This window comes from Oncorhynchus mykiss, chromosome 26 (assembly GCF_013265735.2).
Source record: "Oncorhynchus mykiss isolate Arlee chromosome 26, USDA_OmykA_1.1, whole genome shotgun sequence".
NCBI lineage: Eukaryota > Metazoa > Chordata > Actinopteri > Salmoniformes > Salmonidae > Oncorhynchus > Oncorhynchus mykiss.
In genome coordinates, this window is record NC_048590.1 from 22,833,360 (window position 1) to 22,859,830 (window position 26,471).

Genomic DNA, 26,471 nt, shown 5'->3' on the forward strand with positions numbered 1-26,471 from the left:
ACTGCCCAGAGAGAGGGAGAGAGACACACAGGGGGTTTGGATTTGAGACATTTGGTTCCATTTTCCAGTACCGTGAGAAACCCTGAGCTTCTCTTAAAACTGGTTTGAGAAAGAGGTGCCACCGTGGACATTGGGTACAGTACGTGTTGGGGTTCATTGAGAAGATTGCATGCTGGCACAGGAGATGACATCAAGGGGGTTGGCAGTGCTGTGTGTGCTGGTGGCTGGCCTTGGTCAGGTAGGAAATACTGTTCTAGTGTTACTCTACATACTTTATGGCCTACACTTTCGTAAATCACCCAGAATTGGAACCATTTCAACTTCAGGCTATAATATATATGCCATTTAGCAGACACTTTCATCCAAAGCAACTTGTATCGGTGCATACATCTTTACGTATGGCTGGTCCTGGGAATTGAACCCACTACCCTGGCGTTACAAGCACCATGCTCTACCAACTGAGCTACAAAGGTATACATTTGACATTTTCTCACAGTCTGCTTGTCAGACTTGAACTTGGATGTATATGTGTTATTTAAAGCAGTTTAAACATGATTTAAGTGGAAGTAGTTTTAGCTGTGTTTGTCCTGTACTTCCACAGTGCAGGAGTTAGGGCTGTGTTGGGACACATTTTGAACAGTTTATTTAGTAAATCTATACTTTATGTTTTAATTTGAATGAAATGATTTGCTTAACATAACATAAACAGATGTTCATCAATAGAAGTGCGAAACATCATGTGAAGAGGTGAACGTGGATATTGGCTAATCTAAACATTTCAGAACCGTTTGCAGATCAGATGATGACTCTTGTAAATGACTAATCTAAACATTTCAGAACCGTTTGCAGATCAGATGATGACTCTTGTAAATGACTAATCTAAACATTTCAGAACCGTTTGCAGATCAGATGATGACTTGTAAATGACTAATCTAAACATTTCAGAACCGTTTGCAGATCAGATGATGACTCTTGTAAATGACTAATCTAAACATTTCAGAACCGTTTGCAGATCAGATGATGACTCTTGTAAATGACTAATCTAAACATTTCAGAACCGTTTGCAGATCAGATGATGACTCTTGTAAATGACTAATCTAAACATTTCAGAACCGTTTGCAGATCAGATGATGACTCTTGTAAATGACTAATCTAAACATTTCAGAACCGTTTGCAGATCAGATGATGACTCTTGTAAATGACTAATCTAAACATTTCAGAACAGTTTGCAGATCAGATGATGACTCTTGTAAATGACTAATCTAAACATTTCAGAACCGTTGCAGATCAGATGATGACTCTTGTAAATGACTAATCTAAACATTTCAGAACCGTTGCAGATCAGATGATGAATACTCTTGTAAATGACCAACGAATGCTGATGTTTTATACATCAGGCAGAAATCGGGGATCGACTGTTAGCAGGCTTGTCATCAACACCATTTTAAGACACATAATGGATGACACTGTAAACAGACATTTTACTATCATAACTTCAAAACTCATTCAGTCAGGGCTGTTTATACATGTCATGGAACCCAGGTTGGAGACCTAGACAACTGTCCCTCAGTAACCTCTTCTGTTGAATGGCCTGAAATGATTATGGATGTTGCAGGTTTGCAGCTAAATGAATTTCCAAAAGTATGGATAGAAAGACTTCAAACTATTTTTTAAGCAATGACTTTGAATTGATGATGGCAAAGTGTGTAGCCTACTATACAATACGTTTTTATGCTGACAAAGTTTTGAAATGGGCAACTATCTGAGTCACATTTTCTTAACTAGTGTGTCTAATTTGAGAACCACATGGTAAACGACATCAGCTGTAGAATATGGTTGTATTAGATCATTGAAACAGCCATGGGGAATGCCAGTTAGTCACAGTTTGCCGCCGGCCCCGCGGCCATATGTCTTACTGGGAGTTAGAGGAACAGGTATAGTTGAAGTCAGAAGTTTACATACACTTAGGTTGGAGTCATTAAAACACATTTTTCAACCCTCCACAAATTTCTTGTTAACAAACTATAGTTTTGGCAAGTTGGTTAGGACATCTACTTTGTGCATGACACAAGTAATTTTTCCAACAATTGTTTACAGACAGATTATTTCACTTATTATTATTATTCACTGCATCACAATTCCAGTGGGTCAGAAGTTCACATACACTAAGTTGACTGTGCCTTTAAACAGCTTAGAAAATGATGTCATGGGTTTAGAAGCTTCTGATAGGCTAATTGACATCATTTGAGTCAATTGGAGGTGTACCTGTGGCTGTGTTTCAAGGCCTACCTTCAAACCCAGTGCCTCTTTGCTTGACATATTAGGAGAATCAAAAGAAAACAGCCAAGACCTCAGAATTATTTTTTGTAAACCTCCACAAGTCTGGTTCATCCTTGGGAGCAATTTCCAAATGCCTGAAGGTACCACGTTCATCTGTACAAACAATAGTATGCAAGTATAAACACTATGGGACCAGGCAGCCATCATACCGCTCAGGAAGGAGATGCTTTCTGTCTCCTAGAGCTGAACGTACTTTCGTGCGAAAAGTGCAAATCAATCCCAGAACAACAGCAAAGGACCTTGTGAAGATGCTGGAGGAAACAGGTATAAAAGTATCTATATCCACAGTAAAACAAGTCCTATATCAACATAACCTGAAAGACCGCTCAGCAAGGAAGAAGCCACTACTCCAAAACTGCCATAAAAAGCCAGACTACGTTTAGCTACTGCACATGGGGACAAAGATCATACTTTTTGGAGAAATGTCCTCTGGTCTGATGAAACAAAAATAGAACTGTTTGGCCATAATGACCATTGTTATGTTTAGAGGAAAACGGGGGAGGCTTGCAAGCCGAAGAACCATCCCAACCATGAAGCACGGGGGTGGCAGCATCATGTTGTGGGGGTGCTTTGCTGCAGGAGAGACTGGTGCAATTCACAAAATAGATGAGGCAGGAAAACGACGTGGATATATTGAAGCAACATCTGAAGACATCAGTCAAGAAGTTAAAGCTTGGTCGCAAATGGGTCTTCCAAATGTACAATGACCCCAAGCATACTTCCAAAGTTGTATTAAAATGGCTTAAGGACAACAAAGTCAAGGTATTGGAGTGGCCATCATGCAGCCCTGACCTCAATCCCATAGAACATATGTTGGCAGAACTGAAAAAGCATGAGCGAGCAAGGAGGCCAACAAACCTGACTCAGTTACACCAGCCCTGTCAGGAGGAATGGGCCAAAATTCACCCAACTTATTGTGGGAAGCTTGTGGAAGGCTACTCGAAACATTTGACTCAAGTTAAACAATTTAAAGGCAATGCTACCAAATACTAATTGAGTGTATGTGAACTTCTGACCCACTGGGAATGTGATGAAAGAAATAAAAGCTGAAATAAATCATTCTCTCTACTATTATTCTGATATTTACCATTCATAAAATAAAGTGGTGATCCTAACTGACCTAAGACAGGGCATTGTTACAAGGATTAAATGTCAGGAATTGTGAAAAATGTAGTTGGCTAAGGTGTATGTAAACATCCGACTTCAAATGTATGTGATGACGCAACCCATGGGGCTTAGCTTGCATCACAAAATGTGTAATCTGAAAGCAATACACTTTAAGTACAAACACATACCAAAGAACACGAATACCAGGACCACCAACAATAGACTATAGACCAATGCCCACTCTACACTTCAAGGCCCGTACATTCACATTCATGATTTGGATTATCCATAGACTTCCAGTAATCTATTTGTGAACGGACCGATATGAAAGACCTAAAACCACAGAACAAGATCCTTCAAACCTGTGATCCTAGTTACTCTGGTTACATACAGTATATCAGATAACTATTTTAGCTCTGTGTGTAAGTTTAACCTATGTGAGTTTGATGTGAGGTTTCACGAGTTTGATGTGAGGTTTCACGAACACCTACTACATAAGGTATACCCCTATGGGTGGAAGGTATACCCCTATGGGTGTGTTGCTTTTGAGAATATCCCTGGGAAAGAAAGAGGGTTGTAATGAACTGGCCTGTCTACAGAGCGTGGGCTCTGTACAGAGAGGTGGTCATGTTGGCCAGCAGCTGTTCCCAGATGCATACTTGATGCCATTTGTCCCGCTCAGTAATCCCTGTGCGGAAAGAGGAGTCGGCCCCTCCCTAAACCATGAAATCAGGGACAAATCCGTCCATAAAGCAGCAGCCGGTGCAGAGTTCATGCTCATTGGAAGAAATCACTCAGTACAGATGCTCAGTGTCTGAATCACAGGCCTGTTCTGTCTGTGTGGATGCTTTATGTTTTACACAGACTTGGGTTTCAGGAACAGGAAGGGCCTCAACTACAGGGGCAGACACAACATTAAAACCACTCTGCCTGTGCACTGTTACCAGAGATTATCTTTCCAAATGACTCTTTCCCAATTATATTTCCTTGATTGCTGGCATCCACTCTCCTCACCTTTTTCTGAAAGATCTGAGTGGAGGGGCCTTGGATCTTCCCCTCCAATGTGAAGTGAGGAGAAATGACACGAAGATGAAGGAAAGACGAATTGGGAAAGAGCCACTGTTGTAACGGGCTTTTGTTGTTACCTCCATTTTCACCAGCTGAGTTATTGACCAATTAGTGACCCTTCAAAGGATAGGGTCTCTCTCTTCATGTTGTTAGAAAACAGGTTCCATTTAGTCTTTGTGTTCATGTTCCATTCACAACAGATGTGACAAACATTACATGGAAAGGAACAGAAAAATACCATTTTGAAATGGGACACTTGTTATCCCATCTCATTCAGAGCACCTTATGCTTTGCATCAAAGGATGTTTTCTCTCTGACACAAAAGGTAATGTGTTTTCTTTTGAATGAGATAAGGGAATAGCAGTGGCAGACAAGGCAGACGGAACAAAAACAGTAGTGTTAATGGGCACGGTAATGGTCTCTCCTTGGACTTCTATCATGACCCTCTGAAAGAGGACTGACCCTGGAGTGAATAAGGGGTAGGGGTGGGGGTGGTGCTAGGGGTGGTAGTGGGGGTGGTGCTGTTGGTGGTAGGGATGGGTGGTGGTGGTGGTGGTAGGGTTGGCGTTGGTATTAGGGGTGGTGGTGGTATTGGTGGTAGGGGTGGTGGTGGTAGTGGTGGTGGTAAGGGTGGTAGGTGTGGTGGTGGTGGTGTTGGTGGTAGTGATGGTGGTGGTAGGGGTGGTGATGGTAGGGGTGGTGGTAGGGGTGGTAGTGGTAGGGAGGGTGGTGGTAATAATGGTAGTAAGGGTGGCGGTGGTGGTGGTAAGGGTGGTAGTAGGGGTGGTGGTGGTAAGGGTGGTGGTGGTGGGAAGGGTGGTAGTAGAGGTGGTGGTGGTAAGGGTGGTGGTAGGGGTGGTGGGAAGGGTGGTGGTAGGGGTGGTGGTGGTAAGGGTGGTGGTGGTGGGAAGGGTGGTAGTAGAGGTGGTGGTGGTAAGGGTGGTGGTAGGGGTGGTGGGAAGGGTGGTGGTAGGGGTGGGAAGACTCCTGAGCCTGAGCTGGGAGAGAGAAAGAAAGGTGACATGATGAGATGAGGAAGTGGTTTCGGTCCTGGTACAACCTCCCTCAGGCTTTAATACAATTCCATGCCAAATTAGCAAGCGCTGTTTTCACTCCCACACTCTGGGAGTGGAGTCCTAAGTAACTCTCATTGTCCCCATTAGGTCAGCAGTCATGAAGCTCAGGCACCCCCAAATAATAGAAGGCCCAAGCAGCCATAGCTGGGGGGTTGGGAAGCGAGGTAGATAGCTGTTCATTAAAAGACTTTGGAACTGCTCATTTAGAGCCTTTGGAACAGTGATGGAGGAGGACCATGAGGGGAACAGGGCCACCTGTCTGACCCTCCACCCCATGGCCAAAGGGATTGTCAGGCACGCTGCCTGCATTCTTTCCCTCTCCCCTCCTGCTCATGCTGTGGCACTCTGGCTGGCTCACATAGATAGACAGTACCTCCACTCAGCTTGCACATGGCTGACTCAGGGATCTATTTTATATTCTATTTTAGAGAGGCACATCTCTAAAGCTATGACTTACTATTAATTGTAAAATCCTTATGTTTCTGTCTAGATATGTAACAGTGAATATGTGTATCTTGCACTGACTATGACCTGCTGCGGTAAATGGAGTGAATTAAGCAAGTGTTTCATCACATAACAGCTACCACTGTACAATTAAAATACACATTTCAAACAGTTACTACTCTCATGACATACATCATACAGTTGGTGCAAGCTTGTAATAGCTCTGAAGATCTAAAACTCTCACTCTATGGAAGGGCATCAGTCATGCTCCCCCTCCATGTCCCACCCATGGTGGGTGGATGGGTGGGTGTGAGAGAGAGACTGAGCACCCTTGACTCAACAGCATGAATTTGAATAATTGAATCCTTGGATACTATAGTAGACAACAGCATAATGTTCTATTTGCCAAGCTTCAGTAAATAACTGTCTACTCCATGGGACAGATGTTGGTCTCTTAGCAGCTAAGTTTCATTCACAAAATGATTGGCACACTTTCAAAGCTATTTTTAGACACAACTGTTTGAGAGAGTTGCCAGGGGTCCTTGCTGCTGGCACTATCCATGAAAGTGTGACAGTCTTGCTTCAGCTCCTCAGTGTGGGGTCAGTCTGAGCAGTATTTTCGTCACAGCAGCCGACTTTTACGTGGAAATGTTGCCCCAAACCTTTTGACTGTAAACGTTATCTAACACTGCGAACAAGATCCTGGATGCTTTGATTGTGAAATACACACTGATTTTGAAATACAATTTATTTAGGTACTGCGCATAGTTAGTATATCAAGCTTTGTGTTGAATGTTTATGTGTATAATACATATATATATATATATATATATATATATATATATATATATTATATATATGGGTATGTGTATGTATGTACTGTATGATGTGGTCTGGTTTGGTACCGTGAGACACTTTATGTCAACAGCAGACTCATAGAAAAAGATTCCTACCCTACATACCTACTTCAGAGCGCAGTCCTACCTATCTACTTCAGAGTGCAGTCCTACCTACATACTTCAGAGCACAGTTCTACCTACCTACCTTAGTCCTACTTACCTACTTCAGAGTCCAGTCCTACCTACTTCAGAGTGCAGTCTACCTACCTACTTCAGAGCGCAGTCCTACCTACTTCAGAGCGCAGTCCTACCTACCTACTTCAGAGCGCAGTCCTACCTACTTACCTCAGAGAGCAGTCCTACTTACCTACTTCAGAGCGCAGTCCTATCTATCTACTTCAGAGCGCAATCCTACCTACCTACTTCAGAGCGCAGTCCTACCTACAGTGCCTTGCGAAAGTATTCGGCCCCCTTCAACTTTGCGACCTTTTGCCACATTTCAGGCTTCAAACATAAAGATATAAAACTCTATTTTTTTGTGAAGAATCAACAACAAGTGGGACACAATCATGAAGTGGAACGACATTTATTGGATATTTCAAACTTTTTTAACAAATCAAAAACTGAAAAATTGGGCGTGCAAAATTATTCAGCCACTTTACTTTCAGTGCAGCAAACTCTCTCCAGAAGTTCAGTGAGGATCTCTGAATGATCCAATGTTGACCTAAATGACTAATGATGATAAATACAATCCACCTGTGTGTAATCAAGTCTCCGTATAAATGCACCTGCACTGTGATAGTCTCAGAGGTCCGTTAAAAGCGCAGAGAGCATCATGAAGAACAAGGAACACACCAGGCAGGTCCGAGATACTGTTGTGAAGAAGTTTATAGCCGGATTTGGATACAAAAAGATTTCCCAAGCTTTAAAAATCCCAAGGAGCACTGTGCAAGCGATAATATTGAAATGGAAGGAGTATCAGACCACTGCAAATCTACCAAGACCTGGCCGTCCCTCTAAACTTTCAGCTCATACAAGGAGAAGACTGATCAGAGATGCAGCCAAGAGGCCCATGATCACTCTGGCAGAGATCTACAGCTGAGGTGGGAGACTCTGTCCATAGGACAACAATCAGTCGTATATTGCACAAATCTGGCCTTTATGGAAGAGTGGCAAGAAGAAAGCCATTTCTTAAAGATATCCATAAAAAGTGTTGTTTAAAGTTTGCCACAAGCCACCTGGGAGACACACCAAACATGTGGAAGAAGGTGCTCTGGTCAGATGAAACCAAAATTGAAATTTTTGGCAACAATGCAAAACGTTATGTTTGGCGTAAAAGCAACACAGCTGAACACACCATCCCCACTGTCAAACATGGTGGTGGCAGCATCATGGTTGGGGCCTGCTTTTCTTCAGCAGGGACAGGGAAGATGGTTAAAATTGATGGGAAGATGGATGGAGCCAAATACAGGACCATTCTGGAAGAAAACCTGATGGATTCTGCAAAAGACCTGAGACTGGGACGGAGATTTGTCTTCCAACAAGACAATGATCCAAAACATAAAGCAAAATCTACAATGGAATGGTTCAAAAATAAACATATCCAGGTGTTAGAATGGCCAAGTCAAAGTCCAGACCTGAATCCAATCGAGAATCTGTGGAAAGAACTGAAAACTGCTGTTCACAAATGCTCTCCATCCAACCTCACTGAGCTCGAGCTGTTTTGCAAGGAGGAATGGGAAAAAATGTCAGTCTCTCGATGTGCAAAACTGATAGAGACATACCCCAAGCGACTTACAGCTGTAATCGCAGCAAAAGGTGGCGCTACAAAGTATTAATTTAAGGGGGCTGAATAATTTTGCACGCCCAATTTTTCAGTTTTTGATTTGTTAAAAAAGTTTAAAATATCCAATAAATGTCGTTCCACTTCATGATTGTGTCCCACTTGTTGTTGATTCTTCACAAAAAAATACAGTTTTATATCTTTATGTTTGAAGCCTGAAATGTGGCAAAAGGTCGCAAAGTTCAAGGGGGCCGAATACTTTCGCAAGGCACTGTACCTATCTACCTCAGAGAGCAGTCCTACCTACCTACCTCAGAGAGAAGTCCTACTTACCTACTTCAGAGCGCAGTCCTACTTATCTACTTCAGAGCGCAGTCCTACCTACCTACTTCAGAGCGCAGTCCTATCTACCTACCTACCTCAGAGAGCAGTCCTACCTACTTACCTCAGAGAGCAGTCCTACTTACCTACTTCAGAGCGCAGTCCTACTTATCTACTTCAGAGCGCAGTCCTATCTATCTACTTCAGAGCGCAGTCCTACCTACCTACTTCAGAGCGCAGTCCTACCTACCTACCTACCTACCTCAGAGAGCAGTCCTACCTACCTACCTACCTCAGAGAGCAGTCCTACCTACCTACCTCAGAGTGCAGTTCTACCTACTTCAGAGCGCAGTCCTACCTACCTACCTCAGAGAGCAGTTCTACCTACCTACTTCAGAACGCAGTCCAACCTACCTCAGAGAGCAGTCCTACCTACCTACCTACCTCAGAGAGCAGTCCTACCTACCTACCTCAGAGCGCAGTCCTACCTACTTCAGAGCGCAGTCCTACCTACCTCAGAGAGCAGTCCTACTTACCTACTTCAGAGTGCAGTCCTACCTATCTACCTCAGAGAGCAGTCCTACCTACTTCAGAGAGCAGTCCTACCTACCTACCTACCTACCTCAGAGAGCAGTCCTATCTACTTCAGAGAGCAGTCCTACCTACTTCAGAGAGCAGTCCTACCTACTTCAGAGAGCAGTCCTACCTACCTACCTCAGAGAGCAGTCCTACCTACTCCAGAGAGCAGTCCTATCTACCTCAGAGAGCAGTCCTACCTACTTCAGAGAGCAGTCCTACCTACTTCAGAGAGCAGTCCTACCTACTTCAGAGAGCAGTCCTACCTACCTACTTCAGAGCGCAGTCCTACCTACCTACCTCAGAGAGCAGTTCTACCTACCTCAGAGAGCAGTCCTACCTACTTCAGAGAGCAGTCCTACCTACCTCAGAGCGCAGTACTTCTCACTGTGTTAACCTGGGTGTTGACCCCCAAGAGGCACCAGGCAACTGCTGGCCACAGGGTGAGAGGCCAAGGTGTAAAAGTATCTGGGAAAAAGTCCCCAAAACAGTTCATATCGGTGAGAAGAAAGATGAGGCCTGCTGTCCTTCACCATAGCTGTCAGAGGTGACTGGTGCTAATTGGTAAGATGACTCCTAGGTGTAGCCCAGTCACTGCTGAACTGGAAAAGAGATGAAGACATAACAGAGCCTTCCTGGGTTTATTTGCCACCCAGATGGAGTTGAGACCACAGGAGATCAACACAATGATGTTAACTGGGTCTGTCTTCCGATCCTCTTCAGAATGTAGCAGGCTCTTTCCAAAATAGACCTTGAGCCCCATTCAACAACCTGATCTCACAAACCTAAACAGGAGCACAGTGGTCAGTTCTGGTTCACAAGGCTAGACAGCAACATCTATTTCTCTAATTCTGATAGCATATGCTTTTTTGTTGTTGAGTAGAGATGTTGAATCACGAAATCAACAGGAATGTTGTTTCAGTGTTAACCGCGTCATCCAGTTACAGATTTTGATTGAACAGGGCCTTTGGCCTCTGACTGGCAGTAGCTTGATCTCTGATCTGTGATCAGAGCGGTAGTGGAAGGTGAGAAGGCTTTGCTGTCTAGCTTGGTATGTGACTGTAAACATCTCTGTATGAGAGTAGGGAGGACTACACCAGTGGCTTAGGGTCGGGGTCAGGAATATAGAGCACTCTAAGATTAGTCTGCTCCTAACTCAGCCTGCACATGGCACTCATAGTTGACATTCTCCTCAGACTGTACGTTACAGCAGCGTGACAAAGTGCCAGTGTGCCATATCTCCAGGCCTAAGGGACAGGGAAGGGCCACCATGTCCGAAATACATAATAGTGATTCAATCTAATAATATATTTCTCATATCAGTGTCTTTATGTATGGAAAGAGCTATGTGAGGAATGGGCTATGGTCAATGTTCCATATTCTGTTTAGTTGTATTAGCATGTTATTACTCTGTAATTACAAGTTGTTACTACAGACTTCATGATTGATGATGAAAAGCTGAATGAGAACAAAAAGGTGTTATCTTTTTAGCACGCAAATTTGTGTATAGACAAGACTTATCTGCCAAAATCTGTGATCATCTTGTTGCCACTAAATGCTGAGCCTTTTCTCTTAAGGAATGTGTGTGTGCGTGTGTGTGAGGAATTCTGTCATCAGAGTGTATTTGTAAAGTGACCCCCAACCCCTAGTCAGGTGCAAAGTTGAACATAAAGGGGAGTCTGTAAGAGTGAGTAAGAGAGAGGGTGGGAAAGCACAGGAGTGTGAGTGTGTGTTTAAGATAAACGCAGAGCGTGCGTGATAGAGAATGAGAATGAACATGAGAGTAATTGTTTTCGCCAGACATTATGGAACTGGTGTCATCCAAAAAGTTAGACTTTTGACTCTTTGGACCTTAGAACACCTGAGTCATACAGCAAGACCATGATCCAAAACACAAAAATAAAGTCGACACCAAAATGGCTAAAAAGCAACACATTTTAGGTTTTGGAATGGCCTAGTCGAAGTCCAGACCTAATCCCAATAGAGGTGTTGTGGCAGGACTTGAAACGAGCAGTTCATGCTTGAAAACCCTGTCGCTGAGTTAAAGCAGTTCTGCATGGAAAAGTGGGCCAAAATTCCTCCACAGTGGCGTGAGAGAGTGATCATGAACTACAGGAAGTGTTTGGTTGCAGGCATTGTAGCTAAAGGTGGCACAACCAGTTATTGAGTGTAAGGGGACAATGACTTTTTCACACAGAGGGAATTGGGTGTTGCAAAGCTGTTAATTAAATAAATCGAATAAGTATCATATAATAGAGGTTATTTGTAAACTCAGGTTCCTTTTATCTAATATTACATTTTGTTTGAAGATCTGATAACATTCAGTATCAAAAATATGGAAAAGTACAGAAAATCAGAAAGGGGGAAAATACTTTTTCACGGCACTGTATGCATACTGTATTCCCAGTCATGTGAAATCCATAGACTAGAGCCTAATGAATTTATTTCAATTGACTGATTTCCTTATATGAACTGTAACTCAGTAACATCTTTGAAATTGTTGCATGTTGCGTTTATATTTTTGTTCAGTGTACAATAGATACTGAGTATAAAACAAAACAATATTAAGCACACCTGCTCTTTCCATGACATAGACTGACCAGGTGAATCCAGGTGAAAGTTATGATCCCATAGTGATGTCCCTTAATAACTTCAGTCCGTGTGGATAAAGGGGAGGAGACAGGTTCTCATTTACAACGGTGACCTGGCCAAGATAAAGCGAAGCAGTGCGACACAAACAACAACACAGAGTTACACATGGAATAAACATACAGTCAATAACACAATAGAGAAAAAGTCTATATACAGTGTGTGCAAATGAGGTAAGATAAGGGAGGTAAAGGCAATAAATAGGCCATAGTGGTGAAATTATTACAATTTAGCAGTTAAACACTGGAGTTATAGATGTGCAGAAGATGAATGTGCAAGTAGAGATACTGGGGTGCAAAGGAGCAAAAATAAATAACAGTATGGGGATGAGGTAGTTGGATGGGCTATTTACAGATGGGCTGTGTAAAGGTGCAGTGATCTGTGAGCTGCTGACCGCTGGTGCTTAAAGTTAGTGAGGGAGATATGAGTCTCCAGCTTCAGTGATTTTTGCAATTCGTTCCAGTCATTAGCAGCAGAGAACTGGAAGGAAAGGCGGCCAAAGGGGGAATTGGTTTTGGGGGTGGCCAGTGAAATATACCTGCTGGAGCGCGTTCTATGGGTGGGTGCCTCTATTGTGACCAGTGAGCTGAGATAAGGCGGGGCTTTACCTAGCAAAGACTTATAGATGAACTGGAGCCAGTGGGTTTGGCGACGAGTATGAAGCAAGGGCCAGCCAATGAGAGCGTACAGGTTGCAGTGGTGTGTAGTATATGGGGATTTGGTGACAAAATGTATGGTACTGAGATAGACTGCATCCAATTTGCTGAGTAGGGTGTTGGAGGCTGTTTTGTAAATGACATCGCCGAAGTCAAGTATCGGCAGGGTAGTCAGTTTTACGAGGGTATGTTTGGCAGCATGAGTGAAGGATGCTTTGTTGCGAAATAGGAAGCCGATTTGAGAATTGAACCCTGTGGCACCCCCATAGACACTGCCAGAGGTCCGGACAACAGGCCCTAAGATTTGACACACTGAACTCTGTCTGAGAAGTAGTTGGGGAACCAAGCGAGGCAGTCATTTGAGAAACCAAGACTGTTGAGTCTGCCGCTAAGAATGTGGTGATTGACATAGTCGAAAGCCTTGGCCAGGTTAGGTTAGGCTAGGTCGATGAATACAGCTGCACAGTATTGTCTCTTATCGATGGCGGTTATGATATTGTTTAGGACCTTAAGCGTGGCTGAGGTGCACCCATGACCGGCTTGGAAACCAGATTGCATAGCGGAGATGGTACGATGGGATTCAAAATGGTCGGTGATCTGTTTGTTAACTTGGCTTTTGAAGACCTTAGAAAGGCAGGGTCTGTAGCAGTTTGGGTCTAGAGTGTCTCCCCCTTTGAAGAGGGGGATGACCGTGGCAGCTTTCTGATCTTTGGGGATCTCAGACGACACGAAAGAGAGGTTGAACAGGCTAGAAATAGGGGTTGCAACAATTTCAGCTGATAATTTTAGAAAGAGTGGGTCCAGATTGTCTAGCCCTGCTGATTTGTAGGGGTCCAGATTTTGCAGCTCTTTCAGAACATCAGCTATCTGGATTTGGGGGAGGCTTGGGCAGGTTGCTGTGGGGGGTGCAGGGCTGTTGACCAGGGTAGGGGTGGCCAGGTGGAATGCACTGCCAGCCGTAGAAAAATGCTTATTGAAATGATCAATTATTGTGGATTTATCGGTGGTGACAGTGTTTCCTAGCCTCAGTGCAGTGGGCAGCTGGGAGGAGGTGCTCTTATTCTCCATGGACTTTACCGTGTCCCAGAACTTTTTGGAGTTTGTGCTGCAGGATGCACATTTCTTCTTCTGAAAGAAGAAGCTAGCCTTTGAAGAAGCTAGCCTTTGAAGAAGCTAGCCTTTGCTTTCCTAACTGCCTGTGTATATTGGTTCCTAACTTCCCTGAAAAGTTACATATCGCGGGGGCTATTCGATGCTAATGCCTTACGCCAAAGGATGTTTTGTACTAGTCAAGGGCAGTCAGGTCTGGAGTGAACGGGGCATGCTTTTTTAAGATTGTGAGGAAAGCACTTTTAAAGGGAAGACATAGGGAAGACAACAGATTTAAGTGCCTTTGAATGGGGTATGGTAGTACAACCTGGTCTCAGACCATGTCATATTATTATGTACGTGAATCCGAGATACTCCATTTAGTATGGTATATTACACTTCGTATGATATGTTATGAATTACAATTCATATTATATGTTACGAATTTGTAAAATGTACATTGTGTTACGAATTTGCTAAACGTATGATATATTATGAATTCTAGCTAGGTGGCCAATGTTAGCTAGCTGGCTAACATTAGATAGGCTAGGGGTTATAGGGTTAAAGATAGGGTTAACCAAAAGGGTTAAGGTTTGGGGAAGGGTTAGCTAACATGCTAAGTAGTTGTAAAGTAGCTAAAAAGTAGTAAGTAGTTAAAATGTAGCTAATTAGCTAAAATGCTAAGGTTTTTCCTCACCCATCCACCCCGACCAACCACCCTACTTTCATTTTTGCCTAAAGTAACCATCTGCCAAATGTAGGATATCATACTAACTAAAGTCTATGAGACCAGGCTGGATAGCAGGTGACAGACGCACCAGGTTGTGTCAAGAACTGCAACACTGCTGGGTTTTTCACACTCAACAGTTTCCCCTGTGTATCAAAAATGGTCCACCACCCAAAGGACATCCAGACAACTTGACACAACTGTAGGAAGCATTGACGTCAACATGGGCCCACATCCCTGTGGAACACTTTCAACACCTTGTAGAGTTGAGGCTGTTCTGAGTCCAAAACAAAGTGGTGGTGGTGGGGGGTTTCCTAATGTTTGGTATACTCAATGTATATGTCTCCACACACCTAGCTATTGAAGGATTCAATACAATGTCATCATGTCGGCTACTCTGGGGCGGCAGGGTAGCCTAGTGGTTAGAGCGTTGGACTAGTAACCATCCCCGAGCTGACAAGGTACAAATATGTCGTTCTGCCCCTGAACAGGCAGTTAACCCCCTGTTCCTAGGCCGTCATTCAAAATAAGAATTTGTTCTTAACTGACTTGCTTAATAAAATACAAATAAATGTATTGATCTCAGATTCTGTCTCACTGTAAAAGCAGCCTATCATTTGTGAGGTAAAGTCTCCAGTGATCTAAAATGATGTAGAAATGCCCTTATAAAAGGGCAACATTTTATTGGGCTCGAGGCTACAAAAAAAATAAATCCCCACGTGTGCACCTCAAAGGTGATTTACATGTGTTCCAGTACCTCAGAGCCCCCCCCCCCCCCCAGGCCACCCCCCCTGTCGTGCTCACTTTTTGTTCCGGCACCTCCCAATTTACAAATTAAGCACTGGAGACGGTGTGTGAAACTTGAACCCATGCCTCTCCACCCCATCACCCGCCCCAGCCCAGTGGATTCCACATTAGGGACGGGGCTTCAACCACCAGGCCACAGAGAGAGGCCAACTGCTGCAACCCTCACCAACTGATAATAGTAGCCACAGCACGACTACCAAAAATATACAAATGTATTTGTGTTCTGTACTCCTTGACATGAAGAATATGAATCATGATTTAAACGACTTCATTCATCCAGAAATGTATGGCCCTCACTCAGACCATCTAAATGGAATTTGCCATTGAATGAATCGTGAAAAATGGCGCTCTTAAATTAATCCCATTCTGTTGCTCCCAGGTCGGGAGCAGCAGCCAAGCGGGCAGGGAGGACCTTAACCCAGTGGTCCTGTATCCATGGAGACAGAGGAGCAGTGGAGGTCTGAGCAGGGTGAAGAGGGACTGGATCATCCCTCCAATCAGGGTGCTGGAGAACAGCAAGCAAGTCCCTGAAAACCTGGTCCAGGTACTGAATTAATCATGTCATCTCATATCTATACTGACGCTAGGGCCTCTATACATACATTAACTGATGAGAGTGTTGTCTAGGTGACTAAGATGTAAATGTTAGAGTAACGCTGACACTTTTTGGTCCAGTGAAATTGATCTTACAAAACATGGTATGTAAGATCAGTCACATGTGATCAAGACAACCCACTGCTCTCAGTGAACATGGTTATTGTCCAGACAGACAGCCTTTTAAACTGAGCATGAAAGAGCCACGCTGGCCTCTCTGACCTCCAGAACCACTGACCAGTCATGTGCTGTTGCTCTCCCTCTCTGTTCCCATCAGTGACCACATTCACATCTGGTACTCTATGTGCTGTTCTGTTCTCACCCAGCCATCCTGTGTTGTTTGTTCTTCCAGATCAAATCAGACAAGATTTTCACTGGAGAAGTGATCTACAAGCTGGAAGGACCAGGGGTTGACCAGGACCCTAAGGACCTGTTTGAGATAGACGATAAAACGGGCTGGATCAGGAGCATGATTCCCCTGGACAGAGAGAAAAACAGAAGCTTCACGGTACAACTCACAGGAGAGACATTAGCACCATTGCCTTTGACATGTAAATTATACTATGTCAGCCAGACCCATTCTTTGGTTTGGGTAACAAGGAATGTCACATGACATAATATCAACGTTAGTATGTCATTTAATGTTTTTCAACTAAACATCTACCACTTATTACATTGACTGTCATGGTTGAGTGAGAAGGGAAGTTGCGCACAAGTCTGTTACTATAGTGGGGTGCTTTCTTCGTAGGCCTACATGAGCAGCTACATATAGACCCAAATCAATCACAGTCAATAAGCTGAGAATCGTGTAAGAACAGCAACCACTATGAATGAAAAGAGGATGTCGAGAAACATTTGAGTAATGTCCTGTTTCTGTTCTCTACAGCTGAAAGCCTTTGCCCTGTCGCCCAGTGGAGAGAGACTGGAGAATCCCTCCACCATAGAGATCGTAGTGCTGGATCAAAATGATAACCGGCCCAACTTCTCCCAGAAAGAGTTTGCTGGATCCGTTTCTGAATTCTCCGTGCCAGGTAAACACATGCATCACCTACACACGCTGTGGATGTACATGCAGTCGATACACAAAATGCCAACTGATTGGGTAGTGAACTGAGAGAGTGATTGATGTTGTTTCAACAGGCACATCTGTGATGTCTGTGACTGCGACTGATGCTGACGACCCAACCACAGATAACGCTATCCTGAGCTACTCCATCATTGGCCAGGAGAGCATCCCGCCTCTCCGCATCAATAAGACCATGTTTGGCATCAACAACGAGACAGGGGCCATTTACACACGAGACGTGGGCCTAGACTGGGAGGTATAAGGGCTCTTCCTTTGTCTTTTCATTGACCCATTATTTAGGTCATGCCCTTTCTGGTTCAACAGAAGCACAATATTTTGAAAGATGTTTGAAAGGAAAAACTAATTCATGTCAAATAATATACCGTATGTGCCATAAATGACTGTGAACATCCGTGCATTCCTTACAGGTGGTTAAAGGTTTTAGGTTGACACTGCAGGTTGCTGACATGTCAGGCATGGGGTTAACCAGTCTTGCCAATGCAGTCATACATGTGACTGACATCAACAACAATCCCCCACGATTCTCCCCAGACCTGGTGAGTTTCACTGTTTAATCTCTCAGAAGCTGTTAGCTCCCTTCCATTAATTTACTTTAATCAGATGATATAAACGATATGGACACATCATTCAGGCCAGCTTCAAAATATAGACATTCACATGTGTTTATATAAACTAAGCACAACTACTTTGTGTCTCTGTTTCCTGAATACAGTACACTATGTCAGCTGTGGAGAACAAAGTAGACTTCGTGATTGGCTGGGTCAACGCCACAGACAATGATGAGCCAGGGACAGGAAACTGGGAGACCAAATACACTATCGCCAAGGGCAACCCCTCCAGGAACTTTGCCATTCGAACAGACCCTGTGACCAACGAGGGTATTCTGTCAGTGCTGAAGGTAAGCTATTCTCCATCCGGTAGGATGACGGGAGGGAATGTGTGGGGGACATTCTGGCTCCATGATAGAATGACAAACATGACAATCAGTTCATCCAGTTTATTTTGAGCCTATATAGAGTATCGAGCATGTGATCACACACAGTGGTCAGAGCCAGGCCTTGAAACACGACACTGTTACCCCATCTAGTGGTGACTAACTGAACTGCAAGTCACCAGGCCACAATACATTCCGTTAAGAGTCCTGTGCTGTGACTAATCACTGACTGTAGCTGGAATTTTCAAGGATGTGACTGACGCATAAAACGGATACAACAAATATATGGAACGGTATGTAGTTTAGTTATTTCTCAACATGTATGTCAAACCCACACTATCCAAGTTGTTTTTCAAAACCTCTGCCTTTTTTTGTTGTTGTTGCAGGCTCTGGACTACGAGACCCAGGAGGTGTATACTTTGACTCTGACAGTGGAGAATGTGAACCCTCTCAGCATCAAGGCCCCCAAGGACCCCGTAAGCAGTGCCACAGTGGTGGTGACCGTGGTGAATGAGAACGAGGCCCCACGCTTCAATAAAGACCCCATAGAGATCGTGGTTCTTGAGTCTGTGGAACCTGGCACCGTGCTGGCCAGTAACATCGCCTACGATCCTGATAATGCAAAACTCAAGTAAGATTGGTGCACTGGAGAACTCTGAAAACATAACAATATATATGTTTATGTACTGTATGTGTATGTGTATGTGTATGAAAAAGGAAACTAAAACATTACTGTCATTTCCATCAGGTATGACATACTCAGAGATCCTGAGGGATGGCTTATAATCAATCACGAGACTGGAGAAATCACAGCCAGGAAACCGTTCAATGTCCGCTCCCCTCACGTCAAGAACAACATTTACAATGCAGTCATCAGAGTCACAGACACAGGTGAGTATCCTGAGTTAGCCACTGCTTCACCTCACGTAACTGGAGACATGAGGTCAAGCAGGAAGTGACAGTGAATAATGATGTCCTTTCCTCCTAGATGCTGGTGGAATCTCGACCACAGCGTCTCTGGTGATCACGTTGCGGGAGACCAATGACTTCTTCCCTCAGCTGTTCCCCCTGATGGGGACGGTGTGCAGCGAGTCAGGCCGGGAGACATCTGGTCTGTTCCTGAGTGCTGTGGATGTGGACCTGCCCCCTCATGCTGAACCCTTCACCTTCCAACTGCAAGACATCAATGTGTCTGCCAACTGGACCATCATACATGTCAACGGTAAGGACTATGTATAGCAAGGACAGGACTAGATACTCCTAAAGTCCATGCAGAATGGGGTTATGGAATAGTATGCTATGTCTTCTTATTCCAACTCCCTCTCTCTCTCCAGAGACTCATGCAGTGCTGCGACCCCTGGTAGAGCTGGAGACAGGGGAATATGCTGTCACTGTGTTGGTGACTGACTCTGGCACCCCTAGTCTCGGTGCATATGCTCAGGTCAATGTGACTCTGTGTCCGTGTGGGAAAGACAGTGAATGTAAGACTGAAGCAGCTGCCATATTCGGAACACGAGTTGGTGTCAGCTTCATCGCCTTACTGGTCATCATGGCCAGCATCGCACTCCTGCTGCGTAAGCTATACCTCATGTAAACCCTCACAATACCTGAACAAAGCACATCGCTACATGAACACACACATTTTCCCAAATGTTTCTGTGCAGTGAGATGGGTCTCTGTGTTCTCAGTGCTGCTGCTCCTGGCTGTAGCCGTGGGTAACTGCAGACGGCATCACATGAAGAAAGGAGAGGGGCTGCTGGTGGGGGAGTCAGACGAAGACATCCGTGACAACGTCCTGAACTATGACGAGCAGGGTGGTGGAGAGGAGGATGAGGTCAGACAACATAACATGTTACAGCTGGCGGAACCCAGTTATCTGGTGACATCGTCGCCTCTCGTCCGATAGGCACTTCATATTCCTCCTCCTTTTCTCTCACTAGAATGCCTTCAACATAGACCTACTGAGGAACCCAGTTGATGTGGGACCACTCCCAATATCCTTCTACCCTCCCATCACTGGCATCCCCAGGGGAAAGCAGCCACTCAGGAAAGACTACCCAGACAACCTGCCCTCCCCCTCGTATCCACGGAAACCCCCAGCGGTCCCCACTGACATTGAGGACTTCATCAATGATGTGAGAGAGATGATTCCATCGTGGCCCTGGCCTATTGTTAGTCAGTTGAAATAAGAACGGTCCAAATCCCCAGAGAGAAACTAATGTATTTCTTGCCTGTGTGTCTCCACAGGGCCTGGAGGCAGCAGACCATGACCCCAACGTCCCTCCCTACGACACAGCTCTGATCTATGACTACGAGGGTGATGGCTCCCTGGCAGGCAGCCTGAGCTCCATCGCCTCAGCCAGCTCAGACGGCGACCAGGACTATGACTACCTCAACGACTGGGGACCACGCTTTAAGAAACTGGCCAACATGTACGACCCACGCTAAGGAGACTGCCCTACTGAGCTTTTATCCTCAGATGCCATCCATTTTCTCCTAAACTCTACCCTAACTCCCTATTCTGCTTGAAGCTGAAACCCGATATCATCCTCTCGGTGTAGAACAGGGTAGGATTTTGAATGATTGGCAGAAGTTTAGAGCAGATCTCTGTGTTCCTATTCCTTCTCATGTTTCCAATTGTCTCCAGCAGTGCATTAGCTCAATTCTATTGGCTCTTTTGACACTACATATTGTCCTCCTCCAATCCCTCTCTTTGCTACTGTAAAAGGTCACCGCTGTCATTTGGAGGACTTTCCTGGGTACTGTTGATATTCTCCTCACAAGTTCAGTGAGTTTGACAGGTTTGATGAGACAACCAGGCAGCATTCTGCAGCATATGAATGGTTCACCTTTTGCTGAGTGGGATGCGTGCGTGTCTGCAGAAGGAAGGGAACACATGGTAGAGCATACCAATGAGAGAAGAGAAATATGCACTGTGGTCCTCCAGTCAGTCAGTCCATAGAGCCACTTTAACCACAGTGGCCTTACCAAGTCAGGTGTGTCGTCTTGGAGGTTTCTCCAATCGTTTTTGCTTTATAGAAAGTTTTTTTTAAATGTGGGAGGAATGTAGAGAAAGGTTGACCATATATTGAACAGTGATAGCAAAAAAGGGCTAAGCAAGGGAAACAGAACATCTGTGGGATTCTACCCATGTCTGGTTTTAAGTTTAATACTGTAACTGACCACTACCATTTGAAAACATGTATATTTTCTAAGTGATGTTAATGTGGAATGTTTTCCTTTTTTTATAAATATTTTGTACATACATTTTCCATTTCTTTAATTTTCCTCTAACAATATTACATGAATCCTCAACTCCTACATCAAAATTCACTTGGGAGGTCTATACACACACACACGTTTGATAGTTTGTTAATTAACTCTCCTGCCATTTCAGTCTGACACCAACAATTATAACATTTGAAGCCAATAAGCAATGCCATTACATTTGAGGAGATATGGCTTGGTGGACAGTTTTACTTCCAACATATGCAATACTCAAACTCCTGTGAGAAGCAATGGTTTGGGTGTGACATTTGTTTTCTTGATTGACAATTTAGATTTTACTGACATCTTTACATAAAACATTTTTCAAAGCAGTTCTCATATTACTATTCCTTTACAATACTCAATTTCATATTGAAGTTTGGTAAACAGAACCCAAGACGGTGCTGGCAACTCAAGGACAGTTCAAACAAAGCTTTATTTAAACACCCCTGAGCATCACAGGGACTTTGGAGCAAATGACCATTTTACAACTCAAGGTAGGATTCTGCTCATAATACAATGAACTGCATATCCACTGCAGCAATGAACAACCTTTATTGGTACACCATTTATGCCATGCTAAGGCTGACCCAGACCAAGTTAAATCAAACAGAAGCATCCTTGTAAGTGCCACTTTGACTATGGTTGAAATACTCATCAAACCTAAAAAAAAAAAAAAAAAAGGCCCATCAAATGTTCCCTCTAAGGAACTGAAAGAAGACCCTTGGTCCTAAAAGGTCTACAAGTTCACTGTTCCTCATCAAGAACAGTCCTAATACTAAACAGATACACCTCATCTAGTTACACCTCACTCTGTAGTGAATGGACATTGGTCAACAAACTGAACTGATATCCACCAGGAAAAGCAGGCGAGGTGGCACTTAACTGTTTATGGTGATTTGTATACTGGAAACTTGCAGCCCCACAGAGAGACGCTCTGGTCCTCCTACATTATATTGCTGGATGTAGGAGTGTGTGTACAGATTCCTGCAGAGGAGTGTTGAGACTGACCGGGTCATACAGGCCTCAGGTTCAGATGTTGATCATTATCCTCATCATCGTCCTTCCTACGAGGAGGTGGGCGTGGCTCATCATCCTCCCCTGTGTCCTGCTTGTCCTTCTCTGCTTCGATCCAGCTCTGAGGGGCGATCATCTTCTTGGGCCCGTGTGGAGGGGGTCCCAGCAGAGCCTCGATGTCCTCATAGTTCACCACTTCCCGCTCCAGGAGAGCATTGGCCAACTGAAAATACACACAGAGAAAGACAGTTAACTTTGCATTCACAATTAGCTATGTTTGACAATGGAACACAATGCATGATGAGTGTTTAAAGATGGTAGCTATGTAGACACCACATCACACAAAAAATATGACTAACAAATGTGGAATGAGGATCTCACCATTATCAGCTTGTCTCTGTTATCCAGAAGCAGTTTCTCGGTCTGTCTGTAGGCGCGTGCTATCAACAGCTTCGCTTCCTGCAAGAACCAAAATAAAAAGGCGTACTTCACAAGGTTCTCTCCAATGAACAGAAATACAGGTAAACTTAAAACAGGGAAATCTACTACTAGTACTGTTTTCTCTCTAAAATGTATTTGGGCAGGTGCAGACTTACGTGGTCCATCTGCTGCTGGAGGCCCTGACTGAAGGGCCTGCGTCCAACAGCCCCCTGCTCCACCGTCTCGGGGAAGGACACCTGACCCACACTGGAGGACATGCCATACTGCTTCACCATGGAGTAGGCCACACGAGTCACCTTCCGCAGGTCATCCTGGGCACCTAGCGCACAGACCAACACGTCTCACACACTGAATGCTATAGGTGTATGTTGTGATGAATGGTCAGACGCCCTACCTGTGGTGACCTTGTTGAAGGTGATGGCCTCCGAGGCTCTTCCTCCTAGAGCCATACACATCCTCTCAAACAGCTGTTCTTTGGAGAACAGGTACTGGTCTCTGGGCAGGATCTGGGCAAAGCCGAGGGCAGCGTTGGTCCTGGGGGCAATGGACACCTGGCAAACAAGACAACCAGTGAAAATATCACCTTTGTCCAATATATGGCTATCTACTATGTTTTTGGTCCTGTTCATTTCTCCATAGTACTCAACTATATCGCATTGAGCAAAAACACTGACATTAGTGGATAGACAGCTATGGAAGTGGTGTGTCACCTTCATGAGAGCCTCTGTGTGCTCTAACAGCCATCCAACCAGGGCATGGCCAGACTCATGGAACGCTACAATCCTCTGCTCCTCTTTGGACAGGATCTTACTTTTCTTCACACTTCCTGGACACACAAATGGAGAAAGTCAATAAGGGACCCGAAATCAATCTCTACCACAACAACGTTGGCGGGTGAGTTCCATGGTGGCAGACATTCATAGACATGGTCATGACCTCGTACCGGCTAGGACTCTCTCCACAGCGTACTCAAAGTTGAAGGTGTCGATGGACTTGTAGCCTTCCCTGGCAGCGTGCAGGGCTGCTTCGTTACAGATATTAGCAATGTCTGCCCCTGAGAGAGTAATACACAATCCCGTTAGTAAATCAGTGTATTCTGAAAACTGTGAGCCTATGTTCAAGGACAGTGTACAAGAAGGTGAATATAGTCGTTTTAGAGGGGTGCTATTTAAGCAAAAAGGCCCGCGGAGGTGTGGTATATGGCCAATATACCACGGCTAAGGGCTGTTCTTATGCACAATGCATCGCGGAGTGCCTGGACACAGCCCTTAGCCGTGGTATATTGACCATATATCACAAACCCCAGAGGTGCCTTACTGCTATTATAAACTGGTTACCAACGTAATAAGAGCAGTAAAAAAAAACATGTGTTGTCATACCTGTGGTATACGGTCTGATATACCATGGCTGTCAGCAAATCAGCATTCAGGGCTAGAACCACCCAGTTTATAATAGTCTATTTGTGTGTGTATTATTTCACCAGGTAGGCCAGTTGAGAACAAGTTCTCATTTGCAACTGCAACCTGGCCAAGACAAAGCAAAGCAGTGGGACAAAAAACAACGACACACACGTGGGAGAGTGTGTGGGAGCCATGTGTGTACATACCACTGAACCCTGGGGTGAGCTCTGCCAGACGCAGGGAATAGCTGCTGGCTGGGTGGGTGAGCTTGAGTATCTTCAGGTGCTGCTCGTAGATCTCCTTCCTCTCCTGAAATGCACAAGGAGAAGGAAACAGCTCATGCACACTTAATACGTTGGAGATCTTCTGGACATATATACTTTCAGAGGACAGGGCACTGTACCTGCAGAGTAGGGAGGTCAATAAATATGTGCCTGTCCAGTCTCCCTGGTCTCATGAGAGCATTGTCCAAAATGTCCGCCCGGTTTGTGGAGGCCAGGACTATCACATGGTCAGTAGTGCCCATTCCTATTGGAGAATGATAAAACAGTATATAAGTGCAAGCAATGTTGATGAATAGCCAAAGAAGACATGAGATATGTATATTACACTCCCCCCCCAAAAAAATACTTAAACCTTCACATGTCAGTTATGATAAAGATATTGATAACTGTGACGAAGTAGCGGGAAACTATGTGTAACCCTAATCTCGGTTAACTCAAAACAAACCCCCCCCCCTCACCGTCCATCTCCACCAGCAGCTGATTGAGGGTCTGCTCTTCCTCTGTGTTCGAGAAGCCAGACATATTATTGGAGCGCTTCTTTCCCACAGCATCAATCTCATCTATGTAGACGATGCAGGGGGCTCGGGCACGCGCCTCTTTGAACAGACTCCTCACCCTGGCAGCACCAAGACCTGCACTTACAGACAAAAGATACTTTATTGCTTTGACTTGTTGTCCACCTTCCAGTCTTCTTTGGACTACTTAACTGATTACTGACTTGACTTCTGATTGGAAGCAGTGCAAATCTTACCCCCAATGACTTCCACAAACTCAGAGCCTGCCATCGCCAGGAAGGGCACCTGTGCCTCTGTGGCCACAGCCTTGGCCAGCAGAGTCTTTCCACAGCCTGGGGGCCCCAGCAGCAGGGAGCCCTTAGGGACTTTGGCCCCCAGGTTGAGGTACCTGTCTGGGCACTGCCAAGAGAGATCAGGGGTCAGTAACACACTGATGTACCTGTTGACATTGCTAATAATCATCACACAATATCACCTCTTTACAATTTGCCCTCTTACCTTCAAATAGTCAACAAACTCCTTCACCTCCATCTTTGCCTCGTGCATGCCGGCCACATCTTTGAAACTCACACCCTTCCCAGACTTGCCATCCACGATAGTGAATTTGGCCATTTTCAGCTGGTTCTGCCGAGCACATCACATATGAGCATGAGAAACGCAACAAAATGGCTAAGACCACTAGCAAAGGAAAAGTTCAACAGCCCCTACTTACAAATGCACTGAAGCCGCCCTCTTTTCCACCCATGCCAGCCAGGCGGAAAATATACCACAGGATTGCTACCCCAATGGCAGCCATTCCAAGGGCATAAAGTGCACTGTGACAGAAACAGAGACAAAAGCAGTATTGTACCAATGCATGGAAACACACATGACATGTGATTGAGGTATAAACATATTACATGTTACCTAACCATGGCATGCATGTGATATTCAGTTTTGCATGATCACATCACAGATGCAAGTGTTGGTTGAGAGTCAGGGAACTCACTTTCCAAAGAAGCCAGTGCGCTTGTAGGAGACTGGTATCCTGTCCTTGGCGTCAATGTTCAGCTCCTCTTCTGCAGCTCTAAGCTTCTCCTCAAATTTGTCAATGTTGGCCACCTGCATACGGTACATCAGAGCCAGCCTCTGCACACAGACGGAGGGAGGAAGCGTGTGAAGGGGGGCATATTTCACCGAACATCATCTAGATACCTGTGCTTATAAAATAGGTGACATGGTCATCACAACATTAAAGTGGTGATGGAATGTATCAACACACTAAAAACTGAGGGGTATACTACAAAGTAGGATCAATGAGTTAGCCAGCTAACATTGATAAGCAACCAGAAATAACTATTGATTTTCTGGTTCATTAAAAAGCTAAATTTAGATATGCGTTTTCATTTGTTTAATAAATTAGACCATGCCCATTTCAAGCTCATCTTTCAAAAAAAAAAAGTTAATCTGA

At 44.5% G+C, this 26,471-nt stretch overlaps 2 protein-coding genes across 3 annotated transcripts in view; one reads left to right on the forward strand and one right to left on the reverse strand.

Annotated features, from left to right (window-relative positions):
• LOC110506420 (cadherin-15) lies at nucleotides 1-22,047 on the forward strand. 2 transcript variants are annotated; one of them, XM_021586013.2, is made up of 14 exons: nucleotides 1-238; nucleotides 15,862-16,026; nucleotides 16,429-16,584; nucleotides 16,963-17,107; nucleotides 17,217-17,398; nucleotides 17,571-17,699; nucleotides 17,876-18,061; nucleotides 18,484-18,728; nucleotides 18,846-18,988; nucleotides 19,086-19,319; nucleotides 19,432-19,671; nucleotides 19,786-19,931; nucleotides 20,038-20,232; nucleotides 20,345-22,047. In XM_021586013.2, exons 1-14 carry the CDS (start codon nucleotides 170-172, stop codon nucleotides 20,543-20,545), a joined length of 2,436 nt encoding a protein of 811 aa, XP_021441688.2. In that variant the 5' UTR covers nucleotides 1-169; the 3' UTR covers nucleotides 20,546-22,047. The 2 variants fall into 2 exon arrangements, with proteins under 2 accessions (XP_021441688.2, XP_036819467.1); XM_036963572.1 differs by lacking the exon at nucleotides 1-238 and adding an exon at nucleotides 336-471.
• Nucleotides 21,782-26,471, reverse strand: part of LOC110506419 (paraplegin) — a 6,253-nt gene continuing 1,563 nt past the window's right edge. The window contains exons 5-17 of the mRNA XM_021586012.2: nucleotides 26,010-26,149; nucleotides 25,734-25,836; nucleotides 25,520-25,645; nucleotides 25,258-25,420; nucleotides 24,965-25,138; nucleotides 24,626-24,750; nucleotides 24,429-24,531; nucleotides 23,766-23,876; nucleotides 23,533-23,648; nucleotides 23,217-23,373; nucleotides 22,978-23,141; nucleotides 22,763-22,840; nucleotides 21,782-22,604 (exon numbers count right to left, since the gene is read on the reverse strand). Of these exons, the coding sequence (XP_021441687.2) occupies nucleotides 22,380-22,604; nucleotides 22,763-22,840; nucleotides 22,978-23,141; nucleotides 23,217-23,373; nucleotides 23,533-23,648; nucleotides 23,766-23,876; nucleotides 24,429-24,531; nucleotides 24,626-24,750; nucleotides 24,965-25,138; nucleotides 25,258-25,420; nucleotides 25,520-25,645; nucleotides 25,734-25,836; nucleotides 26,010-26,149 (1,785 nt within the window). The 3' untranslated portion in view covers nucleotides 21,782-22,379. The remainder of the gene's footprint in view (nucleotides 22,605-22,762; nucleotides 22,841-22,977; nucleotides 23,142-23,216; nucleotides 23,374-23,532; nucleotides 23,649-23,765; nucleotides 23,877-24,428; nucleotides 24,532-24,625; nucleotides 24,751-24,964; nucleotides 25,139-25,257; nucleotides 25,421-25,519; nucleotides 25,646-25,733; nucleotides 25,837-26,009; nucleotides 26,150-26,471) is intronic.

What these genes read in the sequence shown, in the direction of transcription:
- LOC110506420 (XM_021586013.2), top strand. Translation starts at nt 170, where the DNA reads ATGCTGGCACAGGAGATGACATCAAGGGGGTTGGCAGTGCTGTGTGTG. An exon ending in GTATTCTGTCAGTGCTGAAG is followed by an intron (nt 18,062 to 18,483) that starts GTAAGCTATTCT and finishes TTGTTGTTGCAG; the next exon opens with GCTCTGGACTACGAGACCCA. An exon ending in TTGAGGACTTCATCAATGAT is followed by an intron (nt 20,233 to 20,344) that starts GTGAGAGAGATG and finishes GTGTCTCCACAG; the next exon opens with GGCCTGGAGGCAGCAGACCA.